Source organism: Urocitellus parryii, chromosome 15 (assembly GCF_045843805.1).
Source record: "Urocitellus parryii isolate mUroPar1 chromosome 15, mUroPar1.hap1, whole genome shotgun sequence".
In the NCBI taxonomy this organism is placed as follows: domain Eukaryota; kingdom Metazoa; phylum Chordata; class Mammalia; order Rodentia; family Sciuridae; genus Urocitellus; species Urocitellus parryii.
The window spans coordinates 7,164,061-7,188,040 of record NC_135545.1 but is presented as its reverse complement, the minus strand read 5'-3'; the positions used below and the strand labels follow the sequence as shown (position 1 = coordinate 7,188,040).

General features: G+C 49.2%; 2 protein-coding genes and 1 non-coding gene across 3 annotated transcripts; all 3 read left to right on the top strand.

Annotated features, from left to right (window-relative positions):
• Positions 1-1,204: 1,204 nt before the first annotated feature.
• Rps11 (ribosomal protein S11) lies at positions 1,205-3,819 on the top strand. The gene is made up of 5 exons (XM_026406337.2): positions 1,205-1,308; positions 1,993-2,124; positions 2,311-2,386; positions 2,664-2,793; positions 3,642-3,819. Exons 1-5 carry the CDS (start codon positions 1,294-1,296, stop codon positions 3,763-3,765), a joined length of 477 nt encoding a protein of 158 aa, XP_026262122.1. The 5' UTR covers positions 1,205-1,293; the 3' UTR covers positions 3,766-3,819.
• On the top strand, positions 2,463-2,549 carry LOC113195045 (small nucleolar RNA SNORD35). Its single transcript, XR_003302354.1, has one exon. It is a non-coding gene; the product is annotated as a small nucleolar RNA SNORD35 (small nucleolar RNA).
• Positions 3,820-11,787: 7,968 nt separating the features above from the next.
• Positions 11,788-23,602, top strand: Fcgrt (Fc gamma receptor and transporter). The gene is made up of 7 exons (XM_026406319.2): positions 11,788-11,963; positions 12,297-12,383; positions 12,754-13,005; positions 13,122-13,397; positions 21,766-22,035; positions 22,691-22,807; positions 23,106-23,602. The coding sequence occupies exons 2-7, from the start codon at positions 12,311-12,313 to the stop codon at positions 23,213-23,215; spliced, it is 1,098 nt and encodes a 365-aa protein (XP_026262104.1). The 5' UTR covers positions 11,788-11,963; positions 12,297-12,310; the 3' UTR covers positions 23,216-23,602.
• Positions 23,603-23,980: the final 378 nt, after the last annotated feature.

Below are 23,980 nucleotides of genomic sequence, written 5' to 3'. Positions count from 1 at the left end.
CCACCTGTCTTAACCATGTGGCCATCCTATACTCTGTAGCTGACAGAATGGGAGAGTACCTGCTGAAGTGGGCCAAGTTCTAGAGGTGCAAAGACTGGAAAATGCACTGCCCCTTTCCTTAACTCTGTTTTGTGATAAAAAGCAAATAAATTATTTTTGAAGAAACGTGGCGTCTTTGCATATGTCCACTATGGAGGTGGGCCCTCAGCAAAAACAGGCTTCACGCAGGCCACACGTTACACAAAAACCTAGTTTCCTCCTGGGACTGCCTGCAGTGTCCTAATAACCTGAAGCTGTCCCTTTCCAGCTCAACTGCAAAGTATGTGATTGCCACAATGCCCCCTACTGCCTGACTCCAGGGATCAAAGCACCACAGCAAGTGGACTGGTTATTAATATTAAATAAGCACGTTAGGCCTCATCTGACACCTAAAAATAGATGTGCTGGCTCTGCCAGTGTGAACCCCTGGGCATTGGGCCTGCCTGGGTAGCCCTTTACCCATTTCAACAGTCACCCACAACTGTGTGATGTTGGGAACTGAACCAAGGACCCCACCATGCCGGGCGAGCGCTTTGCCACCGGACAGCCTAGTGAACTACAACTCAAATATTATGGTTCTCAGTCGCAAAAGTCACATTTCAAATGCTACTGCCCACCGAGTTAGAAGCGCAGGTATGCAATAGTTCCACAATCGCGGTAAGGTCTATTAGCGCCATCTTACACGGAAAAAGCAAAAGAATGGCTCCAAATCACCGTCTGGAAGTGAAACCCACATTGCCGGGTAACTGTTTCATTCAACTTCTAAAAGATCCGGCAGCTTCCGCCCCTCGCAAAGATGGCGCCGCCGCAATGCTTCTAGGAACGGCAGGGCGCCTGTCCCATAAAAAGATGGTCGCATCACCTCTGGTTTGAAGCCTAACCGAACACAGCCACGCGGTCCCCAAATCCCACGTGAACCTACACCTCAGGGAAATGACGGCTTCCCCACGACTCTCGCGATAACACAAAACAAGCCAATCTGAACTAACGCTCCCGGAGCAATGAGAGCCTGAAACTCTCGCGAGATTGGATGCACACTTCCCGCCCCTGAGTTTTTCACCATCATGGCCGCGCACTTGCAGTTTCCGATGCACATGCTTGGTTAAAGCCGCCTGTCAATCAGAGTCCCTCTCGAGGCACCGCCCAAAGCCGTGTGACCCTGCCCCTTTCGTCACTTCCTCTACAGCCCCTGCGCAATCAATAAGGAAACCCGGACGCTTCCGTCGCTCTCTTTTTTTTCAGGCAGCCGGGAAGATGGCGGACATTCAGGTGTGTTCTCTGTGCTGGCGCCGAGTCTGCGGGGCTCGCTCTCAGCCAAAGGGGCGGGTCTGGGAGGCCAGGACCTTGCGCCCCCGTTTGGGGCTATTCAGGGCGTCCCCGATTTCCTAGGGATGAATTAAGGTGGGCCATATGCGTTTGCTTTAAGCTTAGATATCAGCTTCCTAAATCTTGCTGGCTCTTCACATTAATACAGATTCAAGCGTTTTAGGAGCCATTATCCAAAAGCCCAAGGGTTAAGAAATGATGTTTGCGGCCTGAGTCCTAAGGGCGAGTTCGGGGAGCCGTCGTTTGGTAGCTAAATTTGAACCCTCTTCGATTAAATAAAGAGTGAATGCAGCGTGAATGGGTTTGTGTCTTTAAAAATAATTATTGCTGAAAGGTGCCCAGGGTGTTAGAGGTATGTTCCTGGAGATTAAATTTAGCTGGCAGTGGGAGGTGTTCTAGAGCAGGCAAGCTGAAGTTACCTTGGGCTTAGAGACGTCTTTGAATTGTAGGTACATGGTGGTTGGCTGTGTTCTAGAGGATATTTCAGGGACACTGGTCCTCTGGGGCTGGCCTGTGGGGAGTAAATACTGTAGAGGATGGATCTGGATGTTTGGGGGAAGGTCTTCAGGCCAGAAATCCATCTGCTCCAAGGTTGCAAAGTCACCAGCTTCCTTTTTATCCCCGTAGACAGAGCGTGCCTACCAAAAGCAGCCGACCATCTTTCAAAACAAGAAGAGGGTCCTGCTGGGAGAAACTGGGAAGGAGAAACTCCCTCGATACTACAAAAATATTGGTCTGGGCTTCAAGACACCAAAAGAGGTGGGGGGAACTCCCAGAAGAAAATGAGACTCCCTTGCCCCTGCCCACATGCCTGTCAGGGTTGCCCTGCCTACATCTCAGTGGCTACCCTCTGGGCTGCTGGGAAATGTAGTTTGGGTCCCTGAGGTCACATTCTCAGTCCTTTTTTGTCCAAAGCTCACTCCTCTCTTTTCCTTATCTCTTCAGGCCATTGAGGGCACCTACATTGACAAGAAGTGCCCTTTCACTGGTAACGTTTCCATCCGAGGGCGGATCCTGTCTGGTGAGTGGAGAATTCTGGGGGTCTGAACTGTTGGAATGAAGGGGCTTGGGACCTAGATTCCTGGTTTCAGGGCACTGGCAAATGATGTCTGTTTTCACGATGGTCTTCAGATACCCACCACGGGTACTGCTGAAAAGCCACTTGGCAAAGCTGATGCCAGAAGCAGGGGACCCACCCTATTCAGCAATTTCTGATTCCCAGCAGGCCCTGAGCAACCCTTGATTCCCTTTCCTATGAGGCCTGACTGATCTATGATTTATCTGTTTCCTCTGCCCAGGTGTGGTGACCAAGATGAAGATGCAAAGGACCATTGTGATCCGCCGGGACTATCTCCACTACATTCGCAAATACAATCGCTTTGAGAAGCGCCACAAGAATATGTCTGTGCACCTGTCCCCCTGCTTCAGGTGAGCATGGTGGTCCCTTAGGGAGCAGCTAGCCAGGGTTACATTTATGTTAGAATGAAGTGCTTTTTCTTTCCTTTATTCATGGGTTGGTACCAGGGATTGAACTCAGGGGCATCTCACCACTGAGCACATCCCCAGCCCTATTTTGTATTTTATTTAGAGACAGGGTCTCGCTGAGTTGCTTAGCGCCTCGCTTTTGCCGAGGCTACCTTTGAATTCAATATTCTTCTGCCTCAGCTTCCAGAGCCCCTGGGATTACAGGTGTGCGCCACCTTACCTGGCTTGAAATACTTTTTCACAGAACATGTTTTGTGTATGTCTTACCCGTGTTAGAGACTTAGTGTTCAGAGATCAATAAGGGTAAGGTCCTCCCCCAGAGAGCACCTTGGAGCAGGAAGGACATCAGACCAGTGGAGAGAGATGATGGGCAGTGGGATAGTAGCTCATGAGGGAGGGTCTTCTGGAAGAATGACTTGGAAACAAAGCGGAGGTTACTCGACAGGAGGGCTGGTCGCCACTGACTCTGGCAGTGTTGGACTTGGCTCAGGTGCCCATAGGATCCTCCATCCACTGGGGGATGCCACTGGCCAATCCTGGGAGCCTCCCTTTGTTCTTTGTGAAATGGAGATTTCAGTTGATGGAGACCACAGGCATGCTGCCCCACAAGACCAAGCGAGGCCAGGCTGTCGTGGGTGTCTAGGGGGCAGGTTGAATGGCAGCCAGAGCTGGAATGGGGTTACATTAACCAGCGTGGAACACCTTCAACCTGGTGATGGGGACAGAGGGTTTCCTTTAGAGGTCTGCTGAGGTAACCTCTTCTGAGGACATGCTCCTGCCTGTTCCCACAGGGACGTCCAGATTGGTGACATCGTCACAGTTGGAGAGTGCAGGCCTTTGAGCAAGACGGTGCGCTTCAATGTACTCAAGGTCACCAAGGCAGCTGGCACCAAGAAGCAGTTCCAGAAGTTCTAAGACTGGATGCCTGCCCACCCTCCAAAGCAAAATAAACTTATTTTGTAATTCACAGTCCAGGCTTGGGATTTCTGTGCCCTCAGCAGAGGGAAGGATTGCCTTTGGGGCTGAGGATGGGCACACCTCTTATCTGCTGCCCTTATCTCTGGATGTGTACAGTGCCACCTAAATTGAGATGCTGCCCTTCCTGTTTGGGTCCCTGTCACCTCTTGGTGTTAGGTACCTGATTTCCCATCCCCCAGTCTCTGGAGAGGAAGTAAGGGAGGGTGGGGAATCTGGCCTGGACTCATTGGCTTTGGTGAGGAGGCAAAGGGGAAGCAGCCGCCCTCTGTTGTGGAGGCTTAGTGGGCCCACTGTCTGAACTGTGAGGGTCTGGCCTTCCACTTGGGCCTCCAGTCTTCCTGACAGCCAACAAGGGGCCCTGTGAGCCCTCCCCCCAACCACACACAAGCCCAGGTGAACACCAGGCCCATTTAGAGATGAGGAAACAAACCTGGGAGAGGCCGAGTCCTGTGCTTGAGTCCCAGTGAGTAGGCTTCAGGGTACATGGTCTGATGGTGGCCAAGTAGGGCTGACCTGGAGCCCAGCTTTACAATGCTAGGGTTCAGGTGCAGGAATGGGGCTCTGGAAGCCCTAGTAAAGAGACCAACTGGGAAGAGCTGCAGAGTCAGGAGAGGAGTAGAGACTGCTGAGAATGGTAATGGGGAAAGACAAGGCCACACAGCCACCTTTGAGAAGGGTGTCCTTGATCCTGTGCTGCAGAGGCTCAGTGGGACAGGCTGCAAGGACAGAAGGGGACTACAGAAGCAGCTGGAGAGACAGACCTTGAGCATCCCACAGGTGCACAGGCAGCAGGTCTGAAAGACAGCTGCTTGGAAATACTAAAGGACAGCGCAGAAAGCAAAGATGGGGCCAGGAAGAGACCTGCCACTGCCGGAGGGAGATGCTGAGTTGCCCTCTGCCTTCATCCACTGGGCCTGCTGGTGCCGGGGTCCACAGGTCCCTAACCCCCAGACCTGTACCAGGGTCTAAGGCGCAGCACTGGTACAAGGGTTGGGAGACAGGGCCTTGAGGAAAGGAGTTGCTGCTGCCTCCAGGGACGCCGCACCCAATGGGCCCAGCTTCTGCCTTTTACCCAAGCCGGGGAGGGCGGGGGTTCCTGCCAGAGGAAGTGGGCTCCCATCAGAGGGCAGGAAGGGGTAGGGACAGGTCAGGGGGGCACCGCCCGAGCTGCAGAGCCTGCCCTGCTGTGCTAGGTGGGGAGAGACCCAGCAGGAGAGACAGGGGCACAGACCTACAGAGGGGTCCTCAGACCCAGAGGGAGAAGACGGCCGATGCAGCCAGAGGGGGGCAGGGGTGGGGACAGAGACCCAGAGGGATCTGAGGCCTCTCAGAGGTGCGGCCCCCTCCGGCCACAGGTGCTTCCGTTCCGGGTGGGGCGGCTGTGTTTACAACAACAGCCCGCTCCTCTGTTTCCTCCCAGCAGTTGGGGCGTCTCCTTGGCACCCCATCACATCAGGTTACCTGGACTGCAGGCTGGAGCCAGACCTGCTGTGTCTGCCGGGACTGGTGGGTTGCGAAGATCAAGGATAAAGACCCTGGGGACCCCTCCACAGTTCTTTCACCCAAGGACTGGCCTTACTCAGAATCATGTGACACAGGCCCAGGTCCTTGTCACAGCCTGAGCACATCCCCTCCCTCTGCTCTCCCACTGTGACCTGAGCCCCTGCACCAACCCTTCCTCTGCTGTCCCCAGCCACCTTCGCAGAGGCTCCCTCTCTGCCTCTGGCTTCAACTTCAATTTCCACCAGTCTAATTCTATTTGGCAGAACCTCTAGCCCTGGGGTCACCCTGCCCTGCCTTATTGTCCTGTGTAGACAAGTGAAGCCTCATTCTCACTAATTTTATCATACAAATCCTGATATTGCATATTTCCCTGTGGTGAGCTGTCTTGTTGCCTGCTGGATGTGAGCTCCAGGTGGGCAGGAGTCTGCATCCCCATCGGAGGTGCTCCAAATGTGTTGTCACCGAATGGATGGATGGAGTTCAGTCCAGTACTCATGCTCACTGGGTGCACTTGACCCCTAGGCTTCAGGATGATGGAAACCAAAAGTGCTGAACATGAGAAGGAGCCCCCAAAATTCAGGCCTGCTGGGTCTTGAGCTCACTAGTGGTGTGACCTTGAACAAGTGACCTGCCCCAATCATGGAGCCTTAGTTTCCCAATCTGTAAAGTGGGTTCTTGCCTCCCCACCTCATGGAGAGATGCTACATGCTTTCATGTGATCACAGACTAGAACCAGTTCTAGTGACACTCAGGGCAATAATTATGCCAGAGCCCTGAGCCTATTGTCAGAGAAAGGCTCCATGCAACAGCAAACCCATGTCCTTTTTTTGGTACCAGGGATTGAACCCAGGGGTATTTAACCACTAAGCCACAACCCCAATTCTTTTTGTTTTATTTTTGAGACAGGGTCTCCATAAGTTGCTTAGGGCCTCGCTAAGTTGCTGAGGCTGTCTTTGAACTTGAGATCTTTCTGCCTTACCTCCCAAGCCGCTGGGATTACAGGTGTGCACCCGTGCACCCAGAAAGACCAGGTCCTTTTGAGCAAGCAGAATGACAAGAGTCTGGCAGGTAGCCCTAGTTGTAGAATCCTGGGACTATTAGAGCAAGACCTGGTGGTATGTCACAGGATGATGCAATATTCTCTCACATGCTGGTTACAGGAGATCCCAGTTGCACTGCCATTTTGCAGAGAGATTACCTCCAGACAGGTTTTAGTTTATATTGGGGATTGAACCCAGGTGCACTTTACCACTGAGCTAGGTCCCAGCCCTTTTTTATTTTGAGACAGGGTCTAGCTAAATTGCCAATGCTGGCCTTGAATTTATGATCTTCCTACTTCAACCTCCCAAGTCGCTGGAATTCCAGACTTTTGCCATCACGCCCAGATTCCAGGCAGGGTTTTGAAGCAGGGTCCTGGGTTTGCAATGACAGCAGGCTTCAGGAGCACTACTGGAAACAGGGCAGTTCTTGCTGTTTCATACTAGGTGAAGCCCTGGATTCAGCCCAGAGGCCACTGGGATAGTATGTTACTACAGCAGGACCTCAGAAGCTTACAGCAGGCCCTGTGGATATTACATGGTGGCAATACCCAGGTTATGTTATAATTGGCCCATCAAGTCCCTTATATGAAACAGCATAGACAGGTACAGTGGCACATGCCTGTCATCCCAGCTATTCTGGAGGCTGTGGCAGGAGGATGGTAAGTTCAAGGCCAGCCTGGGTAACTTAACAAGACTGTCTCAAAATAAAATAAATAAATAAATGAAAGGGCATATTTTTTTTTTTTTTTAAAGAGAGAGTGAGAGAGGAGGGAGAGAGGGAGAGAGAGAGAGAGAGAGAGAGAGAGAGAGAGAGAGAGAGAGAATTTTTATTATTTATTTTTTAGTTCTCGGCGGACACAACATCTTTGTTTGTATGTGGTGCTGAGGATCGAACCCGGGCCGCACGCATGCCAGGCGAGCGCGCTACCGCTTGAGCCACATCCCCAGCCCTTTTATTATTATTATTTTTTTTTTAGAGAGAGTGAGAGAGGAGGGAGAGAGAGAGAATTTTTTTTTAATATTTATTTTTTAGTTCTCGGTGGACACAACATCTTTGTTGGTATGTGGTGCTGAGGATCGAACCCAGGCCGCACGCATGCCAGGCGAGCGCGCTACCGCTTGAGCCACATCCCCAGCCCAAAAGGGCATATTTTTTACATAGAACTTTTTGCACATTCTCCTATGTACTTGAAACCGTCTCTAGATGTCTTATAATACCCAATACAATGCAAATGCTATACAAGCAGTTGTTATACTGTGTCATTTAGATAATAATGAGAAGAAAGTCTATATGGCTGAGGATGTAGCTCAGAGGTAGAGTGCTTGTCCAGCATGTGCAGGGGACTGAGGAGGAAGGAAGAGAGAGAGGAAGGAAGTAGGAGAGGGTGGGAGGGAGGGAGAAAGGGAGGGGAGAAAAGAATCTGTTAGAATCTGTACAGGTTCAATACAGATGTAGTTTTTTTTTTTTCCCCAAAAAAATACTTTTGATTCAAGGATAGTTGAATCTACAGGTAAAGTAGTAAATAATTTGTGTAGTCGGGACCTGAGATCATTTTACTGAGATCTCGGAGTAGAGGACAGGGAGATCAAACTGGGGTGGGTTCTGTGTGTGTGAGCTACATTCCCAGCCTTCACTGAGTTACTAATGCTGGTCTTGAACTTGTGATCCTCCTGCCTCAGCCTCCCCAGCCCCTGGGATCACAGGTGCGTCTCTGTGTGTTTGAGCAGCCCTGTGACTGTTTTGGCCTTGCTCTGAGCCACCTTCGGCAAAGTCCTGGAGTAGGTCCTGGCTCTATGACATAAATGAGATCCACAGATCGTTTGTGGGTTATATAGATTCTGCTATCACGATCTAGCAGGAAAGCAAAGGCATTCTAGAGAAATTTTAGGGGCATATCAAACCAAGCTGGAATCATTCATTACTGCCTTGATTCATTCTACGAATATTTATTGTTCAGGCTCCAAGGGATGGATTCAAGAGGGAGCAAGACGAATCCAGGGCTTGGTCCCCAATCTAGCAGTACCCCTGGGGATCTTGATAGCAGCCCGGCCATCAGTTACCACTGATGCCCTACTATGTTCCCTAGGTTCAGACTTTGACTCCCTAAAGCCTCTCAAATGAGACAGGCATAATTATTTTCCCCATTTTTCAGAGGAAAAAACAAGGCTCAGAGAGGAAACCCGGAAGAGTCAGATTTGGTTTAGAGCTCTGGTGTAATGGCCTTGTGGGGCCAGTGGGGGGCACTACTGTGCAGGTGCAGAGGAAGAGCAGATGTTCCCATGGCTCTTGGTAACAACTCGGAGCTGCCTGGAACTGTTCATAGAACATACACCCTGCGGGTGGGCTGGCTCCAGGGACAGCTCACCACACAGTTGCTGGGGTCCACCCAAAGAGATCCATGCTTGGTGCAATGCCCAGGTAGAACCTCCTTGAATTCAAAACGAAGGGCCCCACATCTTCATTTTGCTCTATGCTCTGCAAATTGTGTAGATGATGCTACCATAAGGACTTTCCACTATATTAGAGTGGGTCCCTGGGGACAGGATCCCAGCAGGATCCTGGAGAGTCCCTGTGAATGTCTAAGGGTGTTCTACTACAGCCCAGGGACATGCCCCTAGGAAGGGGACCCAGTGTGAATCAAGGAGGTTGCAGGTCTTTTTCTGTTGTGACAGGCAGGAGGGAAGGACCTTACGTGGAATATTAGGGGAGACCCTGGGAGAGTTTAGCTAGAGGCCATTATAAGGAGCAGAAGAACATCCGGTTTTGCCAGCAGGCCAGCAGAAAGGACAGCAGATCAGAATGGGGACATTATAGCAGGGGCAAGGAGGGCATCCTAGATGACTGGGGTGGGCTGGATAATGGCTCCAAAGTCATCCCTGCCCTAATCCCCCAAAACCTATGGTTACATGATTGTACATGGTGAAAGGGACTTTGCATGTGTGGCCATGCTAAGGTCCTCCCTCCCTCTCCCTCCCTCTCTCTCTCTCTGAGATGGGGTCTCACTATGTTGCCTAGATATCACTGGCCTCAAGTGATCCTCCTGTGTCAGTCTTCCAACTAGTGGGAATACAGGTGTCCCCTCACACCCAGCTCCAGAGCACTGACAGGACCCAATGGCCAGTAGAGTAGGTATTGAAGTGACAGCTGATGGGACATTATCAGGACCCAGAACACCTGGAGCTGTATACAAAAATGGGTAAACCAGGACCTCAAGGACAGAGGAGTAAGATGATCTGCAACCACTGGGAAGCCCAGGACAGTGTCTCCGGATCACAGGAGGAACCTGGGGGGAGCCCAGGGCTGGTTGTCATGGCGGGGGAGGGGAATTGAACCCAGTGGCGCTCTACCATTGGGCTATATCCCCAGCCCTTTTGATATTTTATTTCATTTTATTTTATTTTTTGAGACAGGGTCCCACTAATTGCTCAGGCTGGCCTTGAATTTGGAATCTTCCTGCCTCTGCCTGCAGAGTGGCTGGGATTATTGGTGTGCACCATTTTGCCAAGCCGCTTCGGGTGTTCTGACAGGGCTCTGGAAGTATAAAAGGAAGATTCAGTGTACCTAAAGGGACACCAGAGGCATACGGTAGGACACCAGGCCCTTTTTAGCAGGATCTCACATCCCTTATAGGGACTGAGGGAATAGCAACGTAGCTAGATGGAGAGGCAGGAGAGCGGATGGCCAGGAATTTTTAAGAGGCTGCTTGCTGGGTAGGTCATGGTACAGTGGTTTCAACTGTGTCTATTTGTCTGTCTGTTCTATCTACCTACCTTCCTACCAATCAATCATCCATCTGTCTATCCACCTGCACATCCATCTACCTACCTATTTTTCTATCTATATACACATCCACCTACCTATGGCCTGTCTCTCTGTTTATTTTCTGGTTCTGGGAATTGAACCTAGGGGTTCTTTAACACTGAGTTATATCTCCTGCCCCCACTTTTAATTTTGAGACTGTCTTGCTAAGTTGTTTAAGGGTCTAAGTTGCTGAGGTTGGCCTCAAACTCACGATCCTCCTGCCTCAGCCTCCCAAGTTGCTGGGATTATGGGTATGTAACACTGTACCTGGCTTTGTCTCTATTTCTAACTGTCTTTTCTTGGGAGGTTCTGGAAAAATCTGGTAATAGAGCAAATCGATGAGTAAAGAGTGAATTTGGGGAGCCCCACTCACTTTTCGGCAGACATGAAAGGGATGAGAATAAACTCTATAGCAAGAAGACCGTACCCAGAGTGGTCCTAGAGCAAAGAGCAGCTGCAATTTTACTGGGGCCCAGAAATAATTTACCAACATCTGGGGTGAGCCGGGCATGGTGGTGCACGTCTGTAATCCCAGCAACTCAGGAGGCTGAAGCAGGAGGATCTCAAGTTTGAAACCAGCCTCAGCAACTTAGTGAGGTCCTAAGCAATTTAGGGAGACCCCATCTCTAAATAAAAAATAAAGAGGGCTGGGGATGTGGCTCAGTGGTTAAGTACCCCTGAGTTTAATCCCCAGTACCAAAACAACAACAAAAAAACCGGTGGTGATGTGTCCACTCCACAGGACATTGGTATAAGGCTCCTAAAGGCCCTTACTCCAGGTCTCATTGTGCTAAATAAAGCAGAGGAATGAGATTATTAGAAGACCAGACCCATGGAGTTATAAGTGGTCAGCACAGCAGGGTACTGGCCATGATGGCCTATCCTGAAACCATCTCATGGGCCATGAAGCATCTTAGGGGGCCACAGGAATGTTCTCTTAGGGCTCACAAAACATCTAGATGAGTTCTGGGGTGTGCTAAAGTGGGATATAAAGCTGGGCACAACGGCCATACCTGTAATCCCAGCAACTAGGGAGGATGAGGCAGGAAGATCAAAAGTTTGAGGGCAGCCTCAGCAACTTAGTGAGGCCCTAAGCAGCTTAGCAAGACCCTGTCTCAAAATAAAAAATAAAAAGGGCTGGGGATGTGGCTTAGTGGTAAGGTGCCTCTGGGTTCATTCCCTAGTAGCATAAACAAAACAAAAAGTGGTGGGCTGGGGCTGGGGCTCAGTGGTAGAGTGCTCACCTAGCATGCAGGAGGCACCAGGTTCAATCCTCAGCACCACATAAATGTAGGATATAGTGTCCGCCTAAAACTTAAGAATAAATGTCTTTTTAAAAAGTCACTTAAAAAAAAAAAAGTGGTATATGGAGTGTCTGCCACACTAGGAGCTTGTTGCAGGACTTCAGAATATGTAAGTGGGGCAACTGGCTCTGCAAGCAAGGCCCCCTGAGTGCCATGGATGGCTCTGAGAACTTTCCAGGAGTCTTGGCAAGACCCTGGACGTAAGTGCCCAGGCTACAAGTGTTGGGTTTCATTCCCAGCTGTCTGAACTTGCTAAGTGGCTGACACCTTCAAATAAAGCACAGGCAGCAATGGAGAAAGAGGGAAAAAAAAAAAAGTTTTCAGAGAGGCTGGGCCTAGGGCCTGGGGTGTGTCTTGCAGCTGGGGGGTGGGGTTGGATCTTCTGGGAGTCAGGGAGCCAGCTCCGGACAGGATGTGAGAGAGGAACTGGGGTCTCCAGTCACGGGAGGCAGCCAGAACTGCAGGCAGGAAGAGAACCCGGCGGCCGTGAGCAAATGGGGCCCAGCAGGAGGGCCGAGGAGGGCCGAGGAGGGCCGAGGAGGGCCGAGGAGGGCTGGGGCCTGGGCTCCCGGGTCTGAGGGAACAGGGGACCGGCAGATCTCCAAGAAATGAATCTCAGGCCATCCAGGTTCTGTAATTAATTAACCAAACCAGATCAAATTAGGGGGTGAAAGTTCATTGAGGAGGAGGGCATTGTTGTTACCCTGGACAGGCCCCCAAACCCTCCAGGGCTCCGGGTCTTGGCCTTGCCCGCGGGTCCCCGGGGAGGAAGGGGCGGGGTGGGGGGCCCAAGGAGTCACACGCCCCCTCCCGCCCCAGGTCGCCCTCTCAGCATGGGGGTGCCCTGGCCTCAGCCCTGGGCACTCGGTCTCCTGCTCTTCCTCCTTCCTCAGACCCGGGGTGCAGGTGAGGGGCCGCCGGGGCTGGGCCGCACTGGGGGAGGTAGGGAGGAAGGAGGTCCCTGGCGGCAAGAGAGGCCCCTCCCTGGGCCGCCCTCCGTGTTCCACGTTGTTGACCACTTTCACCTTCCTGGTGCTCTGCGCCTGGAAGCCACCGGTCCCCCGCTCTCTGGGTCTCTGCCCCCTCCCCCGACTCGGTTTCTTTCTGCGTCTCTGTCTCCTCCCACCTTGGGGTCTCTGCCACTCTCCCTGGGCCTCTGTCTCTGGTCTCTCTGTCCCCACTCTCTGAGTCAGTCCCCTCCTCTCGGGGCCGCTCTCCAGGCTCCAATTTAGTCCCTTGTCCCATGGACTCTCTTCACCTCTGCCTCTCTCCACAGAGAACCATCTGTCCCTACTGTACCACCTCACGGCCGTGTCCTCCCCTGCCCCGGGGACTCCTGCCTTCTGGGTGTCGGGTTGGCTGGGTCCCCAGCAGTACCTGAGCTACAGCAGCCTGCGGGCTGAGGCCGAGCCCTGTGGGGCTTGGGTCTGGGAAGACCAGGTGTCGTGGTACTGGGAGAAGGAGACCACAGACCTGAGGAACAAGGAGAAGCTCTTTCTGGACGCTCTCACAGCCCTGGGGAGAAAAGGTGGGGTCTGGCCCCCGGGTCTGAGGGAGCGGGGCTGGGGTCTGGACTCCCGGGTCGGAGGGAGGAGGGCTGCCCCTGGCTTCTGAGTCCTGCTTACCTCTGTGTGGGCACCCCAGGATCCTACACCCTGCAGGGCCTGTTGGGGTGTGAACTCGGCCCTGACAACGTCTCGGTGCCTACCGCCACGTTTGCCCTGAATGGTGAGGAATTCATGAGGTTCGACCCCAAGAACGGGAGCTGGACTGGGGACTGGCCAGAGGTCCAGACCATCAGTGCCAAGTGGATGCAGCAAGCTGAGGCGGTCAGGAAGGAGAGGACGTTCCTGCTCAACTCCTGCCCCCAGCGGCTGCTGGGACACCTAGAGAGGGGCCGCGTAAACCTGGAGTGGAAGGGTGAGCCGCCTCCCAGACTCTGGTGTAGACCATCCTCTCCACCGACGTGTCCCTGGACCTTCTCCCTACGGTGTCCCCACACAGGCCCAGAGGGTCTTTCTCCATCTAGAGCTGCCCTGCCTGTCTCTTTATGGCCCTCCCGTGTCTCCCCAGCACCCCAGGACAAAGTCCCAGTTGCTTTGCCTTCTTGTCCCCAGCAGATCTCCCCGGCCGCCAGTTCCTACCTGCCCGTCCACCGGCAGGCACGCGGCGGGCGCGCCAGGCCACGCCCCTCAAGCACCTGGCCACGCCCCTGCGCTGCTGCGCTCCAGTGGTCAAGCGGCACCTGTCCGCGAGCCCCTTCCTGCCCGGTCCACATTTCCCGCCCTCCTGGTTCTTCGAGGCCCCCACAGGACGCCGCCTCCTCTGAAAAGTCCTCTCCAAAGGGTCCCAGACTCCCATCTGTTCAAAAAATGTTGGCTAAATGCATTTTTGGAGCGGAGCGCTGTTCGGGGCAAAGAGAAAAGTGTGGTCATGTGTTTGCTTCCGAGGCCCTGGGCTGCTGAACAAGACCCGTGTCTGGTAGAAAGTTGTAGAAAGTTCATTCTAGGTGCCAGAAAGGAAAAGTAAGAAAGTAAGAACCGACAAGTAGTTTCTCTTTGAATTTTTTTTTTTTTTTTTTTTTTTTTTGGTACTGGGGATTGAACCCAGGAGCTTTGAACTTTACCATTTACCACTGAGCCACATCCCCAACCCTTTTTTAAATATAATATATCTATACACACACATTTTTATATACATTTTAATATATACATTTTTTAAAGATTTTTTTAAGTTGTTGATAGACCTTTATTTATTTATATGTGGTGCTGAGAATCAAACCCAGTGCCTCACACATGCCAGGCAAGTGCCCTATCACTGAGCTCCAGCCCTAGCCCCCCAACCCTTTTTGTTTTAAAATGGGGTCTCACTAAGTTGCTTAGGGCCTTGCTAAATTTCTGAGGCTGGCCTTGAACTTGTAGACCTGCTGCCTCAGCCTCCAAGTCACTGAGATCACAGGCATACACCACCAGGCCTTGCACTGGCCCTTTTTTTATTTCTTATTTTGAGACAGGGTCTTGCCAAATTGCATAGGCTGGCCTTGAACTTGTCATCCTGCTGCCTAAGCCTCTCTAGTAGATGGGATTACAAGTATGTGCCACTGTGCCTGGCTGTAAATGTTTTTTAAAAATTGAATCAGGAACCACCAGAGGTCCATGGATTGTATTGAGTTGCTTCATCTCCTTTTTTTTTTTTTTTTTGTACCAGGGATTAAATTCAGTGGCATTCGACCACTGAGCCACCTTCCCAGCCCTCTTTTGTATTTTATTTAGAGACAGGGTCTCACTGAGTTGCTTAGTGCCTCCCTGTGGCTGATGTGATCCTTCTGCCTCAGCCTCCTGAGCTTCTGGGATTACTGGCCTGTGCCATCACATGGCTTTTCAGTGTCTTTTTCTTACTGCTGAGTTTTGAGAATTCTTTGTATATTTTGGATACAATTCTTTATCTGATAGATTGTAAGTATTTCCTTCAGTTTGTGGCTTGTCTTTTTTTCATTTTTTAAAAATATATTCTTCTTTTTGGGGGGGGCGGTATTGAGGATTGAACTCAGGGGCACTCAGCCACTGAGCCACATCCTCAGCCCTATTTTGTAAACACTGAGTTGCTTAGCCATGCTGGCTTTGGACTTGAGATCCTCCTGCCTCAGCCTCCCAAGCTTCTGGGATTACAGGCGTGTGCCACCGTGGCCTGGCTTAAAATATATTCTTAGTTGTAAATGGAAACAATGCCTTTATTTTATTCGTTTATTTTTATGTGGTGCCTGGGATTGAACCCAATGCCTCTGGCATTCTAGGTAATGAGGGCCACAGCCCTCTTTTTTCTTTCTTGTAATGATATATTTTACTTCTCCTTTTCCTTTTTTTTTTTTTTTTTTAATACTGGGAATTGAACCCAGGGCATTCTACCACTGGGCCACATCCATAGCCTATTATTATTATTATTATTATTATTATATATTTTGCTGAGTTGCTTAGGGCCTTGCTAAATTACTGAGGCTGGCCTCAAACTTGCAATCCTCCTTCCTCAGCTTCCGGAGTCACTGTGATTACAGATGTTCTCCACCATGCTCAGCAGAAGATCTTATTTTTATTTTTTTGTGGTGTTGGGGATTGAACCCCGGGCCTGTGCATGAGAGGTGAGCACTCTACCAACTGAGCTATATCCCCAGCCCAGAAGATCTTAATTTTAATGAAGTTCAGCTTATGAGCTTTTCCTTTCATGGATTGTACTTTTTGTGATGTACCTTGGAAGTCATTGCCAAGCCCAAGATCACCTAGATCTTCTATATTACCCCCTGGGACTTTTATAGTTTTGCATTTAACATTTATGGTTTATATTTGGGACATACTTTATGGTGCAACTTCAGTTAATTTTGTTATCCTGGGTGTCTTTGAATTTGCTGGTTTCCCTATCTCTCTTTTTTTCTTTCCTAGCAATATTGCTTTAAAGGAAGTCAGTGATTTGTCCTGTTGGTTCCACCCAGGCTGGATTTTGCTGTTTGCATCTCTGTGATGTTGCTGAGCATGGTTCTCCTTCTGTTCTGTGAAGTGGTAGCCCATGTGCAGGCTCCGTCAGGTTCTGGTTTGATTCTGCAGACGTGCCCAGGCTTAGTGTCGTGCAGACCGTTGGCTCAGGTGCTGTTGTGAAGTTCTCTGTCGGTTTTCTCCCAGTGATTTCAGCAGCCATCATGGCTGACCATGATGCTGATCCCTTATCTCATAAGGCGGTACAAAGGGGTAGTGTATTTTTGATATGGAGAAATACCAGAGACAGGATTGCTGAAATAACAGAAATTCATTTTCTCAAGTTCTAGAGTCTAGAAAAAGATGAAGGTTTCTTCCATAGCTTCCATTTCCTCCCTGTGTCCTCACATTATGATTTTGCCTCTCTGTGTTTATGTCCTAATCCCTGATCTCCTTTTTTTTTGTGTGTGTGTGTGTGTGTGTGTATGTGTGTGTGGTGCTGGGGATTGAACTCAGGGCCTTGTGCATGCAAGGCAAGCACTCTACCAACTGAGCTATGTCCCCAGCCCCTAATCTCTTTTTTTCTTTTTGTACCGGGGATTGAACACACTGAGCCACATCCCCAGCTCTACCCCTATTTTGTATTTTTAAAAAATTTTTATTTAGAGACAGGGTTTCACTAAGTTGCTAGGGCCTTGCTAAGTTGCTGAGGCTGGCTTTGAACTTTCAATCCTCCTGCCTCAGCCTCCTGAGCCACTTGGATTATTGGTACGTACACCATGAACAGTTAAAATAAATAAAACTTCAGTCAGGGGCTGGGATGGTAGCTCAGTGATAGAGCACGGACCTGGCATGTGTGAGGCGCTGGATTAGATTCTCAACACCACATATAAATAAGTAAAATAAAGGTCAATTGGCAACTTAAAAAGAAGAAGAAGAAGAAAAGAAAAAACCTCAAAGTTCAGCCAGGCACAGTGGTGCATACCTGTAATCCCAGTGGCTCCGCAGGCTGAGGCAGGAGGATCACAAGTTTAAAGCCATCCTCAGCAATTTAGCAAGGCCCTAATCAATTTAGGGAGACCCTGTCTCTAAACAAAAAATGAAAAACACTGGGGATGTGGCAGTACTGGGGATTGAACCTAAGGGTGCTCTACCACCGAGGAGCTATATCCCTAGCCCTAGCTCTTTTTGTTTTTTATTTTGATACAGGGTCTCACTAAATTGCCCAGGCTGACCTTGAACTTAGGATCCTCCTGCCTCAGCCTCCTGAGTCCCTGGGATTACAGGTGTGGACCACTGCACCCAACTAGGAATTCCTTCTTTTTTCAGGTCAAATATGAATTCATTGTATGCACAGAATGTATTGGCCACACTTTACCCATTCATCTATTATTGGATATTTAGGTTGTTTCCACCTCTTGGTGGTTGTAAATAAATCTGCAGTGAACATAGGAGTTCAGATACCTCTTAGGGATCCTGCTTTCAACTCTGCTGGACAAACACCAGAAGTGGGAATGCAGGATCATGGGCTAGGCTACTTTCAACTCTTTTAGGAAACTCCATGGTGTCTGCACCACTTTACATTCCCACTAACCCAAAGGTTCCAATTTCCCCACATCCCTGCCAACATTTGTTATTATTATTTTGTTTGTTTGTTCATTTATTTATTTGTTTTTGATTGATGGCCATCCATTATTAAGTGTGAGGTAAAATGTCACTGTGCTTTTCATTTCTATTCTGTTGGATATTTTTTTATATACCTGTTGGCTATTTGTATTTCGTCTTTGGGGGAAATGTCTGTTCAAGTCCTTTGCCTAGTTTTATTTTATTTTTTTGTTGTTGCCGTTTTTTTTTTTTTTTTTGGGGGGGGGTACTGCAGATTGAACCCAGGAGTGCTTAACCACTGAGCCACATCCCCAGTCCCTTTTTAATATTTTGTTTAGAGACAGGGTCTTGTGGAGTTGCTTAGGGCCTCGCTAAGTTGCTGAGGCTGGTTTTGAACTTGAGATCCTCCTGCCTCAGCCTCCTGAGCCACTGGGATTACAGGCATGCACCACCGCACCTGGCTGTTGTTGCTTTTTTTTAAAAAAAATTTTTTTAGATGTGCATGGACCTTTATTTTATAAATTTATTTATTTATTTATTTATTTATTTATTTATTTATTTATTTTTAAAGAGAGAGAATTTTTTAAATATTTATTTTATTAGGTGTAGATGGACACAACACAATGCCTTTATTTTTATGTGGTGCTGAGGATAGAACCCTGGCCACACGCATGCCAGACGAGCGCGCTACCGCTTGAGCCACATCCCCAGCCCTATAAATTTATTTATATGCGGCGCTGAAAATCAAACCCAGTGCCTCACACATGCCGGGCAAGTGCGCTACTGCTGAGCCATAGCCCCAGCCCTTAAATCTTTATTTAAATATTTATTTATTTTTTGGAAGTAGTTGGCACAATACCATATATATATAGATGTAGATGGACACAATGCCCTTATTTATTTATTTTTTTAATGTGGTGTTGAGGATTGAACCCAGTACTTCACTTGTGCTAGGCAAGTACTCTGCTACTGAGCCACATCCCCAGCCCTATTTTGTATTTTATTTAGAGACAGAGTCTCACTGAGTTGCTTAGTGCCCGCTTTTGCTGAGGTTGGCTTTGAACTTGGGATCTTCCTGTCTCAGCCTCCCGAGCGTCTGGGATTACAGGCATGTGCTACCATGCCCAGCAATCTTAAATCTTAATCTTAATTAGAATATGATGAAAGGTAAGGGGCAGGTGATAGAAATTATATCACCCACAAAACTGTTCACTGAAACCACTACTCAGGGGTTTTGTTTGTTTGCTTTGTTTTGTTTTTGCTAAGCAAAACCAAAGACCAGACATATTTTCCGTGCTTGAACTTAGCCCAAGTTGTAAATATGTTACCTTAGAGGCAAAAGGGGTGTGGCTAGGGGGTATAACACCCAGGACAATACATATTTGCTGGAAAACAACGGTAAACACAAGATCGGACACAGAACTGCTGATGACCACAGCCTGGTCCCTTCCAGCTGACCTTACTGGGCAGCAAATTCTGCCAACTCACTGGAAAAGCAAGTCTGGGAGAGAAACACTGTGTGGCTTCCCACTTTGCAAGAGTGCTGAGTTTGTTTTCTGCTGAGCACCTATAACCAAGATCCCAACCAAGATCTGAGACTGCTGAGATCCACCCTTGCTGCAGGGAACTCCCAAAGCAACACCCAGCCCTGGCAGGCGGCTCAAATCCCTTTTATCCATTTTTCAATTTTTAACTTTTTTTTTTTTGGGGGGGGGTATTACTGAAGATGGAACCCAGGGCCTCATGCATGCTCTACTTCCAGGCTACACCTCCAGTCCCATTTTGCCCATTTTTAACTGGATGTGTTGTTGTTGCTATTGTAGGAATTCCTTGTATATTTTGGAAATTAACCTCTTTTTTTTTTTTTGGAAATTAACCTCTTATCAAATAGATGGTTCACAAATATTTTCTGCTGTCCCATAGATGACCTTTTCACTGGATGGTTCCCTTTTCAGTTTGGTAGTCCCCTTGTCTAGTTTTGCCTTGCTGCTTGGGTTTTCAGGGTCATAGCCAGCATATCTAGGAACTCATTGTCTGTGTTACGGAGGCTTTCTCCTACGTTTTCTTCTAGAAGAATTTTTTTTTTTTTTAATGCTGTAGATGGAGTCCAGGGCCTGCATATGCTAGGCAAGCATTCAACCATTGAGCCTCCAGCACCCTGAAAGGTATTAATGGTATTAAATTTTATCAAATAACCATTTACTTTTTTTCCTCTTTATTTTGTTAAGGCGGTCAATCATATTGACTGATGTTTTTCAATGTCAAATGGACCTTATGTTCCTGGAATAATTTCACTTAATCATGATGTATTGTTCCTTAATAAATTACTGGATTATATCTGTTAATATTATATTTAAGGATTTTTAGACACTAGCCATAAATTCCCTTTCTTACAGTGTCCTTGTGAAGGTGTTACCAAGATTGTGCTGGCCTTGGGCTGGGGATGTCTAACATGTTTGACCTCTAATGCTCTACCACTGAGCCTGGAGGGAGATTCCCCAGTACTTAAAAAAAAAAAAAAAAAAAAAAAAGATTAAAGACTGTGCTCTGGCTTTATAAGATCTACTCAAAAATGTTTCTTCTTTTGCTATTCTCTGGAAGAGTTTGTGCAAGAGTAGCAGTGTTTGAGCTGGGTGTTGGTGGCACACACCTGTAATTGCAGTGACTCAGGATGTGAGGCAGGAGGATCACAAATTTGTGGCCAGCCTGGGAAACTTAATGAGACCCTGTCTCAAAAAATAAAAAGGGCTGGGGATGTTTCTCAGTGGTAGGATTCCCCTGGGTTCAATCTCAGTATGGGCGGAAGTTTTGTGAATTCTTCCTTCATTGCTTTGAAGAATAAATCACTAATTTGTGTCATCTTAACCTAGATTTCCTTTCCTTTTTTTTTTTTTTTTTTGGTGGGGAGTGGGGTGCCGGGGATTGAACCCAGATGCATTTAACCACTGAGCCACATCCTTAGCACCCCTTTTTTTTTCTTCTTTTGAGACAGGGTCTAAGTTGCTGAGGTCCTCACTAAGTTGCTTAGGCTAACTTTGAATTTGTGATCCTCCTTCCTCAGCTTCCCAAGGTGCTGGGATAACAGGCATTTACCACTAGGCCTGTCTTTTCTTTCTTTCTTTCTTTCTTTCTTTCTTTCTTTCTTTCTTTCTTTCTTTCTTTCTTTTTCTTTCTTTTTTACTTTTTATTTTCATGGTGCTGGGGATGGAGCACCTCTAGTGCTCTACCACTGAGCTATGGACCTTGAATTTTATTCACTGAAAATATAAAAATATAGATGGGGGCTGGGGTTGTAGCTCATTGGTAAAGTACTCGCCTAGCACGTGCGAGGCCCTGGGTTCAATCCTTAGCACCATATAAAAATAAATAAATAAAGACATGGTGTCCAAACTACAACTAAAAGAATAAATGTTAAAAAAATAGACTAAAACTTAAAAAAATCTAATGTATATTTTTAGTTGTTTATGGACTTTTAAAAATTCATATGCAGTGCTGAGAATCGAACCCAGGGCCTCACACATGCTAGTCAAGCACTGTACCACTGAGCCACAACACCAGCCCTAGACTAAAACCTTTTTTTGACAGGACTACTTAAGTTTTTAATTTCTTCTTGTGTCAGTTTTGGAAGGTTGTGTTTTTCAGGAATATGTGCAGTTAATTTGAATTTTCAGATGTGTTTGTGGGAAGTTTTTCATAATATCCTCTTACTCTCTTTTTAGTGGCTTAAGAGTATGTCTCATGTTCCTTCATCTGACACTTTCATAGCCTATGTCCCTTTCCTAGATTTTTTAATGGTGCTGGGGGTTGAACCCAGGACCTCATGTATGCCAGGCAAAGGCTGTACCACTGAGCCACGTTCCCAGCCCTCTCTTCCATTTACACACATTTTGTCTGTTTGCCTTGATTGAGCTCCATGAGGATGATGTCTTTTGTCTGGTTCACTGCTTTGTCCCCAGTGCTTTGAATGGTGTTGGGCACCTGATTCACTTCCACTGCAGGGAAGAAAGGATAAGAGGTGGAGTTTTGAGGCCGGAGCTCTTGGGGTGGGAGGGGTGGGTCTCTGTAGCCCTGGAAGGGCCCTCCCCTTTGGCCACTCTTCTCCATGCTGGTCACAGTACAGGGCAAAGAAATGGAGGGCTCTCCCCTTCTGCCCAGCCCTGCACTGCACCTGGCCCTGGGACCCCAGGCTGGGCCTCAGGCATGCCCCTGTGTTTCTGCAGAGCCACCATCCATGCGCTTGAAGGCCCGGCCCAGCAGTCCTGGCTTTTCCGTGCTCACCTGCAGTGCCTTCTCCTTCTACCCTCCGGAGCTGCAGCTTAGGTTCCTGAGGAATGGGCTGGCAGCTGGCTCTGGAGAGGGCGGCTTTGGTCCCAATGGGGATGGCTCCTTCCATGCCTGGTCATCACTCATGGTCAAAAGTGGCGATGAGCATCACTACTGCTGTATTGTGCAGCATGCGGGGCTGGCGCAGCCCCTCACCGTGGAACTGGGTGAGGTCCCACTGAGTGACAGTCCTCCCTATTTCTGTTGCCCTGTGACCTTCCAGAGTCTGGCCTTCCTTCTTAGTCTGACTGCATTGTGCCTGCTAATGCCTGTTGTCCCCAAGTCTGACTGCCTTCTATTCTGCTGCCCCTGGCCTTATGGACTTTGATCACCTGTTAACCACTGCAGCCAGTCATCCTGAATCTGGCCATCTTCCATCCTGCTCTGCTGGTCTTCATAGTCTAATCATTTGTATTCTAGCTATGCCAATCCTTACCAACACTGACCATGTACTGCCTTGCTGCCCACCCTGCTGCAGCTGGGCCCTCATCAGTGTGACAGCCCTTTCTCAATATGTGTTTTTTTTTTTGGGGGGGGGGGGTGCTGGGGATTGAACCCAGGGCCTTGTCCATCAAGGCAAGCACTCTACCAACTAAGCCAGGTCCCCAGCCCCTTGCTATGTTCTTAATCCAACCTGAGGACATTCTACTCAAACCCAGGGCATCACCTCTCTGATCTTTCCTCAGCCCACCCTGATCCCCAGACACTTGGTGCTGGGGGGAATCTCGGGGGTTGGGAGGAACAAGGACCCCCCAGTTCCATGCCCTGACTACCAGGGGCTGGAGGGTCTTTTCGACATCTCACAGCATTCTCTGGCTGCAGAGTCGCCAGCCAAGTCCTCGGTGCCTGTGGTCGGAATCTTCATTGGCTTCTTGCTGCTCACGGCAGTGGCTGCAGGAGGAGCTCTGCTGTGGAGGAGGATGAGGAATGGGCTGCCAGGTGTGGGCCACGAAGAGGAAGAGCCTTGGAAAGAGGACAGAGACCTCAGAAGAGAGGAGGACACTGACCTGGGAGGACAGAGACTTAGAGAGGGACAGAGGCCAGAGAGGGGTGTGGACACAGAATGGCTGGGAGGGGATGACAGAAGCCCAAGGAGGGGGGAAGGGGCAGGAGAGGGAGGAGAGAGTGACCCAGAGATAAGACAGAGACAGAGAGATATGCTCATGAGAGAGGGGTGGTCAGAGACCCACAGGGTCTGAGAGATTCTCTGACAACTCCCCATTTCCTCTCTGCTTAGCCCCTTGGATCTCTTTCCGTGGGGACGACGTGGGAGCCCTCCTGCCCACTCCAGGCCTGCCCGAGGATGCGGACTGTCAAGATATAAATTCATTCCCAGCAACTGCTTGACCACCCCCACTCTGGTTGCTGATAGCCAATATTGGCATGTCTCTTTTGTGCTGAGACCTCCTGGAATCCTGGCATCTCTGAGCCTCCAGAAGGAGTCCTGGGCCCTCTGTTCTCCCTCTGGACCCCTTCTCCTGTGGTCTGCCTCAGTTTCCCCTTCTAATGTATATGGCTCTTCTCCACCTCCACATACAACATGAGTTTGAGCCCTCATCAGCCGTGCTCTCAATCATCTTCAGGTTTCAAGCAGGGGAGGTCAAGGAGTGGGTGGGGGAGTGGATGGGGTGAGCCCAGTGCTGGATCTCTCCTGCTCCTGCGGCTGACATGTTGCTTAGTGGAATCTCGCAGTTTCACCTACGGAATCGTGTAATTCTCACGAATAAATTTCACAAGTATTAGTGGAATGCCTACACCGTGCCAGGCATTTTAAAAATTCTTGGCTGGAATCTGACCTCAACTTTTCTTGGTGGAGCAGAAAAGAATTGCGCCCTGTTCCACAGAAGGGAATGCCTCCTCCAGACCCCGGTTCTTCTCTTACCACTTGGACGAAGGGAAAGGGAGAAAAACACACCTCTTTTGTTTTTAGTGGGGATTGAACTCAGGGGCACGGGACCACATCCCAGCCCTATTGTGGGTTTTATTTAGAGACGGGGTCTCGCTGAGTTGCTCAGCGCCTCGCCATAGCTGAAGCTGGCTTTGAGCTCGCGATCCCCCTGCCTCAGCCTCCCTGGCTGCTGGGACTCCCGCGCCGCCTAAACCTCTCTCTTT

What these genes read in the sequence shown, in the direction of transcription:
- Rps11 (XM_026406337.2), top strand. An exon ending in CCGAGGGCGGATCCTGTCTG is followed by an intron (nt 2,387 to 2,663) that starts GTGAGTGGAGAA and finishes TCCTCTGCCCAG; the next exon opens with GTGTGGTGACCAAGATGAAG. An exon ending in CACCTGTCCCCCTGCTTCAG is followed by an intron (nt 2,794 to 3,641) that starts GTGAGCATGGTG and finishes CTGTTCCCACAG; the next exon opens with GGACGTCCAGATTGGTGACA.
- Fcgrt (XM_026406319.2), top strand. Translation starts at nt 12,311, where the DNA reads ATGGGGGTGCCCTGGCCTCAGCCCTGGGCACTCGGTCTCCTGCTCTTC. An exon ending in CACAGCCCTGGGGAGAAAAG is followed by an intron (nt 13,006 to 13,121) that starts GTGGGGTCTGGC and finishes TGGGCACCCCAG; the next exon opens with GATCCTACACCCTGCAGGGC. An exon ending in GATGAGGAATGGGCTGCCAG is followed by an intron (nt 22,808 to 23,105) that starts GTGTGGGCCACG and finishes CTCTCTGCTTAG; the next exon opens with CCCCTTGGATCTCTTTCCGT.